This window comes from Alligator mississippiensis, chromosome 1, assembly GCF_030867095.1.
Source record: "Alligator mississippiensis isolate rAllMis1 chromosome 1, rAllMis1, whole genome shotgun sequence".
Lineage (NCBI taxonomy): Eukaryota > Metazoa > Chordata > Crocodylia > Alligatoridae > Alligator > Alligator mississippiensis.
The window spans coordinates 451402053-451419834 of NC_081824.1; the positions used below are offsets into that span (position 1 = coordinate 451402053).

At 49.3% G+C, this 17782-nt stretch overlaps 1 protein-coding gene across 1 annotated transcript; it reads left to right on the forward strand.

The window, feature by feature from the left end:
* The first annotated feature begins 290 nt into the window (after nucleotides 1-290).
* LOC132249441 (ral guanine nucleotide dissociation stimulator-like 1) lies at nucleotides 291-16372 on the forward strand. The gene is made up of 8 exons (XM_059724572.1): nucleotides 291-625; nucleotides 4997-5174; nucleotides 5386-5501; nucleotides 7499-7579; nucleotides 11141-11322; nucleotides 12798-12952; nucleotides 16045-16116; nucleotides 16334-16372. Exons 3-8 carry the CDS (start codon nucleotides 5389-5391, stop codon nucleotides 16370-16372), a joined length of 642 nt encoding a protein of 213 aa, XP_059580555.1. The 5' UTR covers nucleotides 291-625; nucleotides 4997-5174; nucleotides 5386-5388.
* Nucleotides 16373-17782: the final 1410 nt, after the last annotated feature.

The window sequence follows — 17782 nt, forward strand, 5'->3', positions numbered from 1 at the left end:
GAGTCCTAGGGTGGGTGACTTGTGGCTGGGGGTATTGTCACTTTTATGCTTTCGTTTCTTTCCTAAACATGACTTCAGTCCGCTCCAGTAGCAAGCCAAGGACTGAAGACTAGGTGTGCTTGCCTGCCATGGGGGGAGGCGGGGGGAGTGCTTGGAGCGATGAAGTTTGCCGGGGCAGGCATGGTGAGGGGTGCAGCGGAGGGGGCAGTGAGGATGTGGATGGTTGCTTTAGGGTTTCCATATTTCCAGGTCCAAAATGCAGGACACCTGTCACATGGCGGAGGGGGGACGGGGGGATATGACAGTGTGAGGGCAGGGACATGCCAGTGCCCTGTCACTGCCCATGCTGTTGCCCCTCAGTGCCAAGCCACAGCCCCCGCCAGCCCTGCTGCTGCCCCTCACTCCCAACCCACTGACCCCAGCCCTGCCAGTGCCCCTCACCCCCAAACTGCAGTACCCTGCCCCCCGGGCCATGATGCTGCCCCTCACTCCAGACATCAAGTAACTGGGAATTACTGGTTGTGGTTTCAACTTGCTCTTCCTTCTTTCTTTCATACAGCTACAGAAAACTGGAGAGCTTGTTATCCCAGGATACAACCATGGGATCCTTTGGAGACACAGGAAGGTAAATCAAATAGAGATGTCAATTCTCACTGTTATACGCTTTTTTTGCCTCGCCGAATTTGAGAGATTCAGGTGTTACTTGAAGAATGCAGTGCTCAGCAGATCTTCACAATGCGTGGTAAGGAAATGAGTAGTGCGTGTGATCAAACACTCCTGTCGCTGTCGACAGCAGCACGTGATGTTAAATGTGATAATGCCATCTCCGTGTAACGACTCTGTTTTCATGGCGAGGGGAAGGGCAGAGAGCTGCACTGGAAAGAAGATGGCCCAGCCAGGTGTCTGTGCATAGCGGTGGAGTGAGCTCTGGAGCAGGACCAGAAAAGATCCCCCGAGGCCCGCAGACGACAATGAAGCCTTACTTCATTTTCATTTCCCCTCTTTATTCTAGGGAAGGAGAAGATGCTATTGAGGCTAACTTGGCCCTGGTTGAACACTGAGGAAAAGGGCTGAGGGCTCAACCCAACAAGAACAGTTTTTCTGTTGGCTTTTTTGGTAATTGAACTGACCCCTAAATTCTGCTTCCAGTTTCATTGGTTGCCGTCCATTGACTCTGGGGGATTTACATAAGCAAAACCTGATTATTAAAGTGTTTTGTGTTGGATGATAGCCTTGAAGGGTCTTCTTTGGGGTCTTCTTCTCCTTTAATGCCTTAGTAGTCCCATCGATGCACTGTTTCTTTTCCAAGTTTCCTGCTTTAATCTATTTTAAAAATGTATTTCTATGTGTTTAATTGGGTGTCCAGCCTGGAAGAAACTCCCCGCAGTGGTGGTTCATAGCTTCATAGATGTAGGGTGGGAAGCGACCCGAGCAGATCATCGAGTCCGACCCCCTGCCCTGGGCAGGAATGAATACTGGGCTCATATGAGTCCTGGTACGTTGAAGCTCATGTGACCCAGCTGGGTAGTTATCCAGGCTCCTTGGAAAGACCCCCAAGGTAGGAGCCAGCACCACTTCCCTTGGCAGCTGGTTCCAGATCCTGGTCGCCCTGACTGTGACCCTGAGGGGTGCAGTCACCTGCCTTGGAAATCTTCAGGAGGAGACGGGAATGTCACCGCGCCGCGGTCACTTGACCCCCTGTGTCTTGTCCTGCCTGGTGCAGGGGTGGACCCGAGGATCGACAAGGTCCTTCCAGGCCTGACAGTGCATGAATCGACGAACAGTTTGCTCCCCACGTAACATCCTGGTCTCCCCTTCTCACGCTGGACTTCAGGCTCTGTGGGCTTCTTTTGGATTTCAATTTCCATTTTCTAAACGAGTTGATGCAAACAGTCTCCTAAAACTTGCTATTTAATATCATAACACTTTTCTTTCATGCCTTCCTGCTTCCTTTTTTTGTTAAGAGGTCTGGCTCTGTGGCAGTGTGCTCATGGTCCGTGTCTCCATTATGGCATGCTTTTGAAATTAAAGTAAGGATATACATTTATTTAATTTTAACTTTAGGATCTTCCCCATTTTTCTTTACACAATTCCTCTTTCTAAAACACAAGACCACGGCACTAAGTTGAAATATTCTTCTTTATGAATCCTGTGGTATTAATACCATTGGACTAACTCTGGGTGTCTGTCTTTCTACTGCCTGCTGGAGCGCGGTGATGTCCAGGCTCTGGCAGACTCGGTTCATATAGTTTGCTCCAACGTGCTGCATTTCCAGCGTGTCAGAGCAGGCTCCCTGCCCGCGTATAGGAGCTCATAGTGACTCACTGAAATAATAGAAAAGTTTTTGCATTTTGCTTTTAGTAATGCATGCTTTCAGCAATATTGTGCTCACCTTCTGTATCCATTTCTTCAGCTTTCATTTTAAGGGTTTTTGTCTTAAGAATGATACATTTCATCTATCAGTTATCAAAATTAGACTATATGCCATTAAGAGGAAAACAGTATTCATTCATGAGATGCTGCAGGAGATTTTCAATCGAAGACAGAAACATACTGTGTCCTAGGCAGGCATTTCTAATTCGTCATCCTCTCAGTGTTGCCTAGGCGCAAAGCTCTACTTTATAAATCCTGGGGGAATCTCACTTCTTCCAGCAGTTTGGATGAGAGGTTTTTTCATGGACTCCTCCCCTCCAGGTTGCTGTGGCACAGGCTGTTTCCCTCCCGTCCATGTTACCCCCTTATGGTAATTCAGACCATTGCTCACATGAGAAAAGATGATCAGGACAGCGGTTACTAGAACTTCATTTCCCTGCACTGCAAGAAGTGTTTTGTCTTGCCTACAATGTAAATGCAAAACACGGAAATCTTCACCACTGTTTAGTCTTCCTGAAACTTAATTCAACATATCTCAGCTCAGAGGACACAGAGTAAAGTACATGAAATGAAGTTAAGTTAATAATCCTCGCATTTTCTTTTTAACTTCTCCCTCTCCCATTGACATGGATCTTCTGCCACCTTGGCTGCAATGCTTGTGGTTCCCCTGTCACTTGTTGTGCACATAATTCAGCACTAGTCCTTCACTCCTGGAGAGACTGTCCTGTCATTTCAGACCTGTCCCCTGGATAACGTCTTTCCATCGTTCCCCCTCATTCTTCTCCCTCAGGCCCTAGCTATCAGGTGTGCTACGTGTCTGTGTATCTGCCGGGGGTGGCCGAAGGTCAGTGGTATGTCCAGTCTGTATTTTGGGAAGCACTTTGCAATCTTTCAGGATGAATGACGATGCATGGATATAAAAGCAGGGCACAGTCATTAGGCGTGTGTCTCCACATGCAGGGGCATGCGGTTGCCACAGCAAAAATAGAGGTGACATAAATTTCCTTTATGCTGCGGTGCAAGCCCTTGCACATGGGATTGGTGCAGGGCAAGCTGTCTTGGGTGGGGGTGGGAGGCTGGAGCCAGCAGCTGTGCTGGCCCCAGCAACTTGACTTGGGGCCTCCCAGGGCAGCAGTGGCAGCAATCCTGCTGCTTGGAGCCTGCCCAGGTGCCAGAGCATAGCTCTGTCCAGCCAGGCTCTGTTTCTGGCAGCACACGTAGGTGCCATGTGCACTGTGCCACCTTTGATTTCTTTTGTTTTTTGACACCAGGAGCTCCCAGTGTCAAATTTGGGCACCACACTATAAATCTGCAGCATGGCAAAGGAGTGCATATGTGCCACGTGTGGTCTATGGGGCCTGAAACGTGTTTGAAGTACCACAAACTGCATGTGCACACTCATCGGGACACGATTGATGTGTGCAAAGAAGTGGCACAATGCATGTTGATTTATTTTTCTGTTTTTGTCTCTCTGATTTATTTTTGTTTTCTTTTGAAAGGTATAGATGTGCTTAGCACCCAGAGAGTGGTGGTAGCTGGGTCGTTCTTGGCCCGGATGGAGGTGGGCAGTGGGGTCTCATGGGGTTTGGTCCTTGAACAGGTGTCATTTAATATTTTCATCAGCGATTTGGAGGAGGGTATGGAAAGCACCCTCTGCAAGTTCGCAGATGATACTAAGTTATGGGGAAAAATTAATACACTGGAGGGCAGGTAGCAGATACAGGCTGACCTGGACAGGTTGGATCAATGGACGGAACAAAATAGGATTGAGTTCAACAAAGATAAATGCAGGGTACTGCACCGAGGCAGGGGGAATCCCCAGCACACCGCCAGGTTGGGGCATGACCTCCTCAGTGGCTCAGAGGCTGAGAGGGATCTTGGAGTCACAGTTGACTCCAAGATGAACATGAGCTGGCAGTGTAATGAAGCCATCAACAAAGCCAATTGCACCTTGTCATGTATTAGCAGATGCATGAGCAACAGATGGAGGGAGGTGATGCTCCCACTCGATGCAGCACTGGTCAGGCTGCAGCTGGAGTACCGTGTCCAGTTTTGGGTGCCCACTTCAGCAGGGACACGGAGAACTTGGAGAGGGTCCAGAGGAGGGCCAGTCGCATAATTAGTGGTCTCTGTGAAAGACCCTGTGAGGGGATGTTGAGAGATCTGGATTTCTTCGGTCTTTACAAGAGACGGCTGAGGGGCAACCTCGAAGCCGCCTATAACTTCATCAGAGAGGATGGCAGGGAATTGGTGATGCGCTGTTTACCAGAGCACCCCAGAGAGTAACTCAGAATAATGGGTGCAAACTAGCGGAGAGTAGATTCAGGTTTGACATTAGGAAGGCATTTTTTACAGTAAGGGTGGCCAGAATCTGGAACTGGCTTCCAAGAGAGGTGGTGCTTTCACCCAACTTGGAGGTCTTCAAGAGGAGGCTAGATAGGCACCTGGCTGGGGTCCTCTGACCTCGGCCCTCTTTCCTGCCGAGGCAGGAGGTCGGACACGATGATCCTTCGTGGCCCCTTCCGACTCGACAGTCTATGAATCTTAACACCTAATCATCTTGGCTCCTCACACTACTGAAAGTAATAACTTCCAATTAACCAGGTTTTGAACTCCTCAACAGGGCAGAGCAGGAGGAGGGCTATGGGTGCAGCTGCATCCCTCTGCCTTCTTTCCTCCAGCGCCTCCGCACCCGAGAGCCGAGGCCCCGAGCAGGCAGCCAGGAAGGGCAGGAGCAGCTATTTGACAGCGGAGACTAGAGGACCTTGCAGGCTCAATGGAGGCAGCAGCTGCAGCTGCAGGTAAGTCTGTGGAGGAAGGGGACAGGGCCGTGGGTGGGGGGCAGATGGAGGCCCCAGTAGGGCTCTGGGGATGGGGGACAGCAGCCACTCCAAAATTCACCATAGCCCCCCGACCCCCCACCCAGCACCACTGCCACCCTCCCCGAGTTTCAGAGCGGGGAGACTGCTTGTTTCATGACTGATGTCATGATTTTCTTCTTTTGTTTCACAGGTCATGCAGAAAAATGTAGATGCTCTTCTGGAGGATTTTGGGAACATACATACATTTTTCGCAACATACAGGACCTTTGCCTCTCCTGGTGAGGTCCTAGAAATGCTCCTCAGCAGGTAAGAGCCAAGAGCTGTGGAGGAAGCTGTGATGGCCTTTAGAGGTGGGACGTTGCAAGAAATGATCTCAAATAGTTTTGAAGATGGCATACTTAAGAAGTTAATGCTATGCATGTATTTCTAACGAGCTTGAAAAAGTCAGTGTTTCAGTTGAAACAGGGTTGAAAATGCCTCCTCAGAGCTGAGTACTTCCTCAAACAAGGAGACCAATAAGTAAATTGGACTGCTTGGTTCCTTAGTGGAAAGAGAGGACAGCTGGAGGCAAGCAGTCCTCCAAACAGCTCAACACACTGCTGGGAAAATCCAGAGTTAACAAATCCAGGCTGTCGCTGTCCCTGTGCGTAACTCTTTGCCGCATGAATCGGCCTGTGCTGGATCAGGACCTTTCTATCTCGTCCCCCTGCTCTCTGCAAGTCCGTTCATAGTGTCTGAGGAAGGCCAACAAAAGTCTGTAGCTCTCTGAAGAAGTTATTGTCTCAGTGCCACCCTGCCCTGCCTCCTGCCTGCCCCTAGCAGTGGTCTCCAGAACAGGTATAAAGCATACCATTAGGCACCATGTCTCAGCATTAAATTCTCCCACAAGCATATTTCAATGGAAAATGTGGGCAGCCTTTAATATGTATAGATTTGCAACGGCCAAGTTTTTCCCTACAACAGTTGGTAAAGAAGACTTCTATTTTTCCTAGCAGCAAATAATTAACATCTTTATTTTGCAACTAATTCTTCTAATGTAATGTCACACGAAAGGGTGGGCCAAATTGTACCATTTAGTTGCTGGAAATGCCCTGGTGTAGAAGGAAGCAGAAGAAGGAGGGGGACAGGGCTAAGACTTGACCTCCTTCCTGTCCTCTTTGTAGTGATATGCCACTGAAAGGTGATATCCATCTGAGAGTGAACAGCGAGAGGAGTCTCAATACTCTCACGACTTCAGAAAATGCGACAGCCCCTCTCCGCGTATGGAGAACATGAGGGGCGGAGGGGAAATCTTATCACAGCAGCCCTTCCCCAAAGGGCAGTCTCAATCTGGTCCTCAGCAGGATGAGGGTGGGCTGACAGCCGGAGAAGAAATTATGTTAAACCAAAGTCCTGTAGAAAGAGACTCCTTGGGGCACAAGGGTGCTAACTACAGGGGCTGCCTGCCTCCTCGCTCCACTCTGTAGCACCTTCGTGCCCGGCCAGTCCCTCCATTGCCCAGTGCTGCCCCCGAACTGGGACTGATGCTCCCTTTCAGCCTGGGACTCTTCTGCCCTGGCACAAAGTGCTGTGGTCCTGGGTGCACGTGCAGATGCTGTGCCTGGGAGCAGTTGACTCTGGCGCCAAGTGCACCAGAGTTTATGGCTCGCCTTAATGTCACGTGTAGATGCACCCGATGTGTAACAGCCTCTCTTTGGTGCTGGACTAAGCCAGCAGCCCTGGGGTGGGAGCAGGTCTAGTTATCACCGATCTATATGCAGTCTTCTCCTTTCTTCCAAGCCCTCCCACCTTTCCAACGACAAGGTCTGCTAATCTAGCTCTTCCATTTAACCAGATCCCCCCTTTGCTGTCCAGCCTCACTATTAGAAAAAAAACATTTTATTTGAGTCTCAGTGAAAGCGTGATGTAGCCATGATAGTCCAGTAATTATGGGAAAGGCAGGGATTTCTGAAGAAACCTCTCACATCTTTTACTCTGCTCAGGGTCACAACGTGATCCTTGTCCCCCCAAACTGGCCAGATTTGGTTTCCTCTCTGACTTGGGGAGTGGTTTTCCTGCTGCTCTTTTGTGCTTTTGCAGACTAATCAGAATAGTGATAAGAACGTAAATGGATATGACAAGGACATTTTACTAAGGCGTAGTTACATTCTTGTCCGTCATGATCTCTGATCACACCTGCTGGTCCTATTACCCTGATAGGCTGTGCGGTCTAGTGGTGCTGAAGAGTCTAGTGGTGCTGCCCTTCCAAGTATGTTGAGCTTGTTTTTTAAATAACTCTCTAAAATATCCATTTTGATGTTTAGGCATGGAAAGCTGGAGACCTTGAGCTGCAGAGGAGATGAAAGTCCAGATTTCTCAGCGGACTCCAGGGCAGTCCTCAGGAAGTAAGTGTGCTGTACAGCAAAACCTCAGTCAGGATTCAAGGGATGTGGTAAAACTAATCATCTTTCATATATATATATATATATATATATATATACACACACACACACACACACACACATGCACACAGAGCCATCCTTATTGGTATCAGCAAAGAATTCACTGTATCATGCCTACATTAATTGACACAGACTGGGATGCTGCCCCAAAACTAAACAGAAACTGTCCTTTATTTTGGGGTCAATAATTTCTGGGGGACAAACAAAGCATGCTTGTTGCCCTTGCTTCTTTTCACCACATGTTATGCAAATATGCATGTTATTGTCTGTTGTGGATTTCATTTTCTATTCTGGAAATGCCGACATACTCTAGGGGGGATGTAGCCCTGATTGTGCTTGCATGTGATGCATGTGTGTATGTCTGTGAGCATGTGTTTGTGCATGCATGTGCCTGTGTGCACACGTGCATGTGTACATGCATGTGTGTGCACACATCTTTGGCATGCACAAGTGTGTGCTTGCATGTGTCTGTGCATGCACAAGTGTGCATGTATCTGCATGCATGTTTCTGCATGACTGTATCTCTGTGTGCTTGCATGTGATGCATGTATGTGTGTATGTCTGCGTGCATGTGTTTGTGTGCATGCAAGTGCCTGTCCCCCAAATCCTACATGCTGGAATTGCTTAAGCATTGGTTAATTGGTCATTTGATTAATGATTCATCCTTGTGGATTTTTAAATTGTGTTTACATTTGGATGCTCAAAATGGTGAAACTGAACCTTTCTTAAATGAAAAAAGAAGATGTCTTCTTCTGCCTCTAGTTCCATACGGACCATTACTTAGTTTTTAAGAGGCAGGAGTCTAATGAACCTTCCCTCAGCACATCTATACATTGTCATCTGCATGCTCTGAGGTTTGGTATGCACTGGCAGTATAAAGGACTTGAAGGATTATATTTGATCCCCCCCTTGTTGATCCCGCTGACTCCCTTCAGCTCTCGGCAGTGAGCGTATGGCTCTGAGTTTCTCTGTAAGAGTGCTAGCACAGCTTCCGGCAAGTAAATTAACACAGTTTCCCACATTAAGTAAATTGTCTTAACTCCCATGATCTTGCTTGTCAATGATTGGATTTAAGCAAGGGTTCAAGTAGCTTCAATTCTTTCATTTCTTTTGGGAAAAAACAAGTTCCACATCCTTTTGTGTCATGTGCCATCTCGTCAGTACCCCAGGACTAGTAAATCCAAGACGAGAGTCTAACTTCCAAGCCCTTACACAGGATCTTCCCTCCCAGAAACAACCTTTCTACAAAGTTTCATGAATAGGGTTTTTAGTTTTCCGAAGTTTAACATTGCTCATTCCTAAGACATTCTGGCAGGGGGGTGTTACAGAGAAAGCCACAGGTTTTCAAACCCCACTACAAAATGATTATTAATACTTACCATTACACGCTATAAAATATCTGACCTACCAGTCCCACCATCGGGAAATCCTCTTAACTGGGTGGCTGTGGGGTTGTGAAGTGCGAGTAGGGCATGTTCTGGGAAGCAGCAGCTGTTGAGTCTGGACCTGAGATGGTCGAAGCTCGATCTTATCTCTAAGTCTGATGTTAATAAAGTGCTGAATAACCTGCTTGTCTTTGGGTTTACTTGGGAAGAAATATAAATTAGTGGCTAAAGTAATGGCCTTGGAAACCAGGACTTCCTGAGGCTACTGCCCACTCTGGAACAGATGTGTTTTAATCCCCTATATACTTTGCTTAAGGCTTTATCAGAGCCTCTGGAAACTGCAGTGGGGAGCCGCAGCCAGTCCTGGTCCCAGTCCTGATCTGGATGCATGGGGAGGGGCAGTTTGGGTCAGGGCAACCCCAATCCAGATGTGTGGGGGAGGGGAAGGGAAGAGTGGCCCGGATGTGGGGGATGGGGGAACAGCTGGATCCTCCCCCTCTATGTGACACTGGGCAGGCTGCAGTTGGAGTACTGTGTCCAGTTCTGGGCGCTGCATTTCAGGCGGGACGTGGACAGCATGGAGAGGGTCCAGAGGAGGGCCACCCGCATGATCCGGGGACAGCAGGGCAGACCCTATGAGGAGAGGCTATGGGACCTGAACCTGTTCAACCTTTGCAAGAGAAGGCTGAGGGGGGACCTGGTGGCCATCTGTAAACTTACTACAGGAGACCAGCGGGGTTTGGGAGAGACCTTGTTCCCCTGAGGGTCTCCCTGAGTAACAAGGAATAACGGCCGTAAGTTGCTAGAGAGTAGGTTTAGACTAGACATCCGAAGGCACTGCTTCACAGTCAGAGCGGCTGGGATCTGGCACCAACTCCCAAGGGAAGTGGTGCTGGCTCCTACCCTGGGGGTCTTTAAGAGGAGGCTCGACGTTTACCTGGCTGGGGTCATTTGAGCCCAGTTTTCTCTCCTGCCAGGGCAGGGGTCGGACTAGCAGATCTACAAGGTCCCTTCCCACCCTACATCTATGAATCTATGAATTGTAAAGTGGGGTTGCATTATGCAAATGTGACTGATGTGCTGTGCTCCAGGAATGCGTGTAGAGAAGAAATCGAAGGAAACCTGTATTTACTGTCTCCTGATACAAGAATTTAGGGCCACCTCATTAAATGATGAGGCACCAGGTTTGAAACAAACAAAAGGGAGCACTTTTTCACACCTCACTAATTTGTGAAACACATCACCCCCGGATGTTGTGGAGGCCAGTACTATAACCAGGTTCAGAAAAAGATTGCAACTACCCTTTCGAAAGTTGTCAATCTGGGGCTGTCAGTCATAGGGCTTAGGGATGTCCACGTGCGTGGTGACTTAGCAAACATCAAGATGGAGGACGCATCTCTCTATTCACTTTCTCCTACTTGTCCTCCAAAACATCTGCTCCTTACCACTTGTGGAGACAGTGTTGTGAGATAGCGGGGCCTCTGCTCTGAGCCAGATTGTGATTCTTACGGTCCTATGTATCATGTCTGTACAGGAGAATGGGCATTATTCCTGCCTGTCTGTGGGAGAGCAAGGGGAGAGACTGGCAGACCTCAAAAGCTGTGGTAGTGACTTAGCTGAAGTTTACCCACTCAAGTAGGCATTTCTTCTTTGTGTGACACTAGGAGAGAAGCACTGCAGAAAGTGGCCCAAATGTAGCAAGAAGAAAAGAAAGCAAGAAAAGTAGAAAGCGAGAAAGCCAGGCAATTTGTGTGTTGTGTAAAGGTTGTGTTTGGGGCAGGATGTTCGTGTTTTCCTGTGTCTCTTTTACTTTGTTTGCTGTAATACTAGATCAAATTGGAGGATGGTGATATCGCTAAAAATAGTTATAATTGTCCTATATTTTGCATCTTGAGGATACAATTCAGTGTTCATTCACTAGTTTGATGAGTAATTAAGAGTGGTAAAATGTGTGTCAGTGAGTTTAGACCAGGATTACGGAAAAAGGTGCCCAGATCAGAATTCCTTGCTTGCTCATAGCAGAAGGAATAGATTCATCTTTTTATACAAGTTTGAATGACAAATATCACTGTTACAAAGACTGATTATGACTGGATTTTGTCCATGTATTTCTTTTCAGTCCAATCATCTTCTTCTTGAAAACTTGGCTGCACTTCAGCCCTGAAGATTTCAAAGAGCCGCCGAAGTACCACACACTGCAGAAAGTAATAGCACACCTGAACAAGAACGTCCCTGGCTGTGACATGGAAATGGAGGCCAAACACCTCCTCCACCAGTTTCAAAACGAAGCAGAAAATGAGAGTAAGTTATATTTTTTTTCAAGCTATCACTTCATCATCTCCGAAACTGCACTAAAGAATTGCATTTTGGGAGGTAAATGTTAGCAACAATTATATTGCCAGGGCCTAATCCTGATATCACTTACACGACAGGATCAGGCCCTGTAGACTTTTGGGTTTTTCTGTCTCTGTCCCTGGTGAATCTCTCCTGGGAGAGTGGGTAAAGAGTGGGTAGAAATACAAATCTGCAGTGGGGAATCACAGGCCTGGTCGTGCGGATTGGAAACTGGCAACTTGGCATTTCAGAGAATTTGCCAGCGCACAAGAGTCAGAGCAGCAGCCAAGAGGCAAATTGCCTTTGCATTTTCAGCACCTTGGAAGTATGGCCAAAGCTGCTCTCTACCTACTTCTCCCCTTGCAAAGAGAAAAATCTCATCAGGTGTTACCGTGGTCTGACCAAAGGCAGCTTCAGGCAAAGCCTTTTTGTCGTGAAGCATGTCTTGCTAGTGACCACCATAGCACAGGAAGTGCGTGTGACTGTTGTTTCCTCTTTGAGCGATGGGCTTCTGACCTCCAAGGACAGAGAAATAACTTACATTCCAGGTCAAAGACCTGCTGAAACAATGGTGAGTTGTGGCAATACAAGAATGCTATATGTCCAGCGTCAAATTGACACACGGTCCTTAACCCAGTTAGAAACTTTCCTGTGGCAAATCACTTGCTGGGTATGCTTCTTGGACCTGGTGCAATGTGCTAATGTCTCGCTTTGGCACAGAAGTGAAAGGAAATGATATATGAAATAGAGGATACAAAAGCAAAGCAGTATTTTAACCCCATAAACTTGACCTGGTGGATGTTCCAGAAAGAAGGTGTTAATTTAGAATTGGGTTCACCGCCAGATAAACTCAGGCATTTAAAGGTGGTTAAAAGATGCATTGCATCCCTCAAAAAGGGAGTTCCCCAGCCAACTTTTTCTTCAGCCCCAAAAACATTCATATGTCCAAGGTTGCTAATAGGTGTCTAATGAGGTTCTGTCCTGGATTTGGTTCCAGTGGGCCAAGAAAATGTTCAGGTCTATGTTTCGATCCAACTCTTGTTCAAAGCAAGCAGAAGTTTCCAGGGGTTTTGTTCTTGCATTTATTTCTTGTAGTAATATTTGAAAAAGGTTCTTAAACTTTGAGTGACAGACACCTCACTTGACTGAGAAGTGTCAATGAGTTAGACTATAGGGGAAATGCCAGTGGAAATTAAGAGGTTAACATCTTGTAGAACAAGATTTAGAGTTGATTTTACTGAGTTAAGATAAAGAGAGAGAGAGGGGAGATGCCAGTTGGGGAGGGAAGGAATCAGAAATGGAGGACAGAGAGCTGATTTTTGTGAACAATTGTTAAAATTCTATTTATGTGGCTTCTTTTCATAAACTATCCATACATAACTAAGGCTGGTACAGCCATTTTCACTCACCTCATTTAGCTCAAAATAAACTGGTGTATCTAGGCCAGCCTGGGGACCATCCTGCGGACCAGCCAGGAGACCAGCCCAAGGGCCAGCCCGGGGAACTGCCTGAGGTCCAGCCCGGGAAGCAGCCCAAAGGCCAGCCCGGGGAGCAGCCGGAGGACCAACCTGGGGACCATCCCATGGGCCAGCCAGGGGCCCTGCCCGAGGACCAGCCCAGGGACCTGCCCGAGGTCCAGCCTGGGGAGCAGCCTGAGGGCCAGGCGGAGGACCAACCTGGGGACCAGCCCGAGGGCCAGCCCAGGGACCAGCCCGAGGCCCATCTGGCGGACCGACCTTGGGACCTGCCTGAAGTCCAACCCAAGGGCCAGCCTGGAGAGCAGCCCGAGGGCCAGCCTGGGGACCTGCCCGAGGTCCAGCCCAGGGTGCAGCCCGAGGGCCAGCCCGGGGAGCAGCAGGAGGAACAACCTGGGGACCAGCCCAAGGGCCAGCTAGGGGACCTGCACGAGGTCCAGCCCGGGGTGCAGCCCGAGGGCCAGCCGGAGGACCAACCTGGGGACCAGCCTGAGGGCCAGCCCAGGGACCAGCCTGAGGACCATTTGGGGGACCGACCTTGGGATCTGCCCGAGAGCCAACCTGGGGACCTGCCCAGAGTCCAGCCCAAGGGCCAGCCCAGGGACCTGCCCGGGGACCAGCCCAGGAACCTGCCTCAGGAAAAGGTATGGTCTAGAACCTTTTGTTCAAAGTATTCAATATGAAAAGGGGATGAGGAATTGCCAATATTTGTCTTATAAGTGAAAATTGAATTTCCACATGCATTGTTTACTCCTGTCCCCCAGAAAGCTGTTTATAGCTGTGACCAAACACAAGTGCACGGCTGCAAACAGCTTAAATGGCCCACTGGGTGAAAATCTGGCCCCTCATTGCATGTGGTGTCAGCTAAAGATGTTTCAAAACGTAGTGTCTTGTGTAACGTGTGTCTGCTGGGGCTCCCAACCTGTGGGTGTTTTCAGAATGGGAGGGGGGCAAGGGAGCAGAAGGAGTTGAGTCTTAGGGTTTTTCAGCCCCCCCTACAGAGTGCGGCCAGTGTATTACAGGCCCCCCAAAGTGGGGTGGCTCCAATTCACCCACTCCACCCCTCAACACCAGCTGCAGAGCACCAAGAACAAGCTCCCTCCACTGCCTTTCCCCCCTCCCATTCTGAAACAGCCAACACTGGCACAGAGCTTGGCCCTTGTTGTGGAAACCTGCTTGCAGGCTCCCAGTGGGCAGCTAGATCCCCACCCCTCCAGACCAACAGTGAACTTCTGTTTGGTCTCGGGCAATGTAGGAAGTCAGAACGCTTTGCAAAAATCATTCTGAGTTAGAGCTGGGAGCTCCACTTCTCTCTGCACCCTTATGGCACGTCCACACATGCAGCATGTGTGCTTGCAGCATCTCAAATAGGAGCGGCATGTATTTGAGCCGGGGATTTCTGCCTTACCAAATGCCTGGCCACAACCTTTGGTGTGGGGCAAGTTGTGCCATCTGGGGCAAAATAAGCCCGCCCAGCTCCTCCCAGATCTGCAGCGAGGGGGAGATAGAGCCTGGGGCCAGCAGCTGCTTGCAGGAGTGAGGTGGGACAGGGGGTGGGGATAGGTGTGGGGGGATTGTGGGGGGGCTGTGGGTGGGCGGGGACTGTGGGAGGATGCTGCTCAGGTAGGGTGGGTCCTCTGCCCTCCAACAGGGCATAGCTCCCCAACACAGCACATGGACTGCCGCCCCCAGGACCACAGCATTCCCCCCCTGCCAGGCCCACATGCCCCCTGCAGGGCCCACAGCTCCCCGACATAACCTACCCCCACAATACCTCAACCCCCCATGCACAGCCCGCAGCTCACTGGGAGCAGCAGTGAGCACTAGGGCACTTGGGGCCTCCTGGCACATCCCCTCATGTGGCACAGCAGTGCGGCTTGGCACTGGCCGCTGCTCTGCCACATCACCTGGGCCCACTCCCGGAGACCACCTGTTATGCTGGCCCAGGTCCTGTGTGCATGGGCACCACGTGCCATCGGGTGGGGCCTGTTTCATGCACGCAGGACCCATCCCGCCTCAACACACAGTCCCCGTGAGGGGCACGGGGCACCCGCAAGTGACAGCATGAGTGGCCCAGAGCTACCCAAAAGCGCATGGTGCTATACTAAACCAGGCCAGGCCTCGGCTGAGTTGCCCTGCCCCCCCAGTGAGGAAGGGATTGGGGCTGGGGCTGGGACAAGCTGCCCAGCCGGGGCAGGGGGATGTGGGACTTGGGGAGGGGGTTGGGGGTGGTGCGGCTTGCTCTGGGTGGAAGGGGGCAAACAGCAGCAGGGCATAGCCCCCACTCCCGGCACTGCCGCACTTGCATTCTGTGCCCCCTCACCCCAGATGGGGAACTGGCGGGCGATGCCCTACTGCCACTTACCCAGCCGGGGCAGAGAGGCACAGGATGTGGGCACAGCAGTGCGGGGAGTGGGGTCTATGCCCTGCTACTGCTTGCCCCCTTCCGCCTGGAGCAAGCTGAGTTTGCATTGTGCCCCTCCCTGCCATCCGTCCTGGCTGGGTAAGAGGCAGCGAGGCATATCCCCCACTCCCCGCACTGTTGTGCCCGCATCCCAGGCTCCCCTGCCCTCCTGCCCCTGTCCCATGCATCCCTCCCCAGCTGGGCAGAAGTCAGAGGAGTCTGTAAACACAAAGGAGTGCAGAAGATGGAAGCAAAGCTTCCAGGGTTTTGGAATATTACTTTCCATATCACAACCTTGCCCAATAGGTAATGGCAGAGAAAGGTCAGTAGGCGCATCGGCCCTGCAGGAGCTCCTTCCTGAGCAAAGCTCATTGCGCAGTCAGGAATGCTACCATTTCTTTCAGCAGACAAGGTTCTTTGGCTAAAAGTGCTGTCTTTTATTAGACCAACTAAACACCCATTTCAAACGGCAAAAATCGATATCTTCTGTGTTTCAGGGGTGTTAGTTGTAGATGGAATACTAAATATGAATACTTCATTACAAATACCAAACCAAGTTACTCCTGGAGGTAGGACACCACCACTAACAACATTCAAGAACCAGGCATAGACCCAAAATACCTGCTTCTGGTTCTGCTCTTTCATCCCTACTGCTTCCATCATGTTTCTGACTTTTTCCCTTCATTTATTTTTCATTATTTACCTCTCTGAATGCTCATCATCTCCTTCATGCGTACCTTCCATGGCCGCGTGTTCATCACCTCCTCCTTCCTCCACCTCTGATCTGCTCTGTCTGCACCTTACTCCCAGAAGAACGAAGATGCCTACATCATTCACTGCTCAGTGCCGAACAGTCAAGGTGCTGTGTACAAAGGCATTCTGGTAAGTGATGTGGAAGAGCTGTGTAGATTTATTACAGGATGTGTTTTCACTCGGGATGACAAGTTACATGTAAATTCTCTGCTGCTCTGATTCACACCAAGACAAAGCTTTGAAATATTAGGGGCCACCTCATGCCCTTGATTCTTAGGTGAATTGACATGGTTATTTTAGTAGTCAAAGTACATTCCACCTCCCAAACTTTTCTCTGGGCTTTCAGCTGGATAATATCCACCACTTGTCCTCAGTCATTGACTAAGGTACCAAGAAACCATGCACGCCATTTGTATGAATGGGCATGTCTGCACAGGTAGGCAGACAGATACACTGAAGAGCAGCTTGGTGGCAAGTCACCGAAAGATGCTGTATAGCACTAGAAAATTAGGATCCCAAAGGGCATATACTTCTAAATATCATAGTGTATTACCCCTCATTTTCTCTTCTAGAAAAGTAGAGCTGGAAGAGACATCAGGAGGCCATCTAATCTAACCCCCTGCTGAAGGCAGGATGATTCCTAACTAAACCTTTCCACTCAAGTTATGTCTGACCTATTCTTAATACTGCAGAAACCAACCTCCCACACAACTACTATTCTCAATGCCCAAAACACCAAGAAGAACCATAACCCGCTACAGTTAAAGCAAGGAGGCGGAGGTCCAATCCCAAATGTGGTGCTTGGTAGGACCCCGAGCAGAGAAGCAAAACCCAGGAACTTGTAGGTTTTTTTAGTTCTAACAAGAGCAATCAGCACACCCGAGTCCAAATCCCCAGCCAAGAGACAGTGTTCCCAGTGCGTTTGCTGTCCTTCCCAGTCTTGAGTTCTCTGCAAATTTGCTCAGGAAGCTCTTTATTCCTGCATCCAAATCATCTGAACAGCAGCGGAGCCAGGGCAGATCCCTGTAGGAGTCCACTCAAAGCCTCCTGCCGTTCCCACCTGGATCCATGCAGAATGACCTTTGCTTGTGGCTGCTGAGCCAGTTGTCTATCTGCTTTGGAGTCATTTGCTTTTCCCCATGTTTCTCCCAGTTGTTTGTGAGAAGGTTGTATGGGACTTTCCAGTGAAAGGGAAACCGTTTAGAGGGAAACCCTGGGCCAGATGCATGGTGAGGGAGATGCTGCTTGTGCCATCTCACTGGCCCAAGGTAGATTTAGGCAAGTAAAGCCTTGATGGCATAGGACCAGCCTAGTGGCTTCTGAGACTCTGCTACGTGTGGGTGACCACGCTGCAATGAAAGATTTCCGAGAGACAGAGGCAAAATAAAACAACATTCATAGTGGTCTTTTTTACACTAGGGACAAACCAAATCTAGAGACGCAGCTTGGTAGAGTAAAATACACACAGAAACCGTCACCCTTTGCTAGGATGTTCTGTGCACAACACTATTTCCATCTCTCTGTAATTTCCATTTGTGCACTGTCTGTACCTCAGCGATGAGACACCAAACCAACATGCCAGATAGATAAAGTGAAAACAAATGTCAAGAAACAAGGAAGTAAAATATTTCACTGCAAAATGCTTTTTCCAGTTAATGAGCCAAGACACAACTAGAGATGTGATCTCAAAAATTATGAGAAAATATGATCTGGACATGGAGGAAGCTGGAAACTACCAACTTGTGCAGGTCATTTCAGAACACAAAGGTAAGAGAGCAAAACTTTTTGCTGGTTC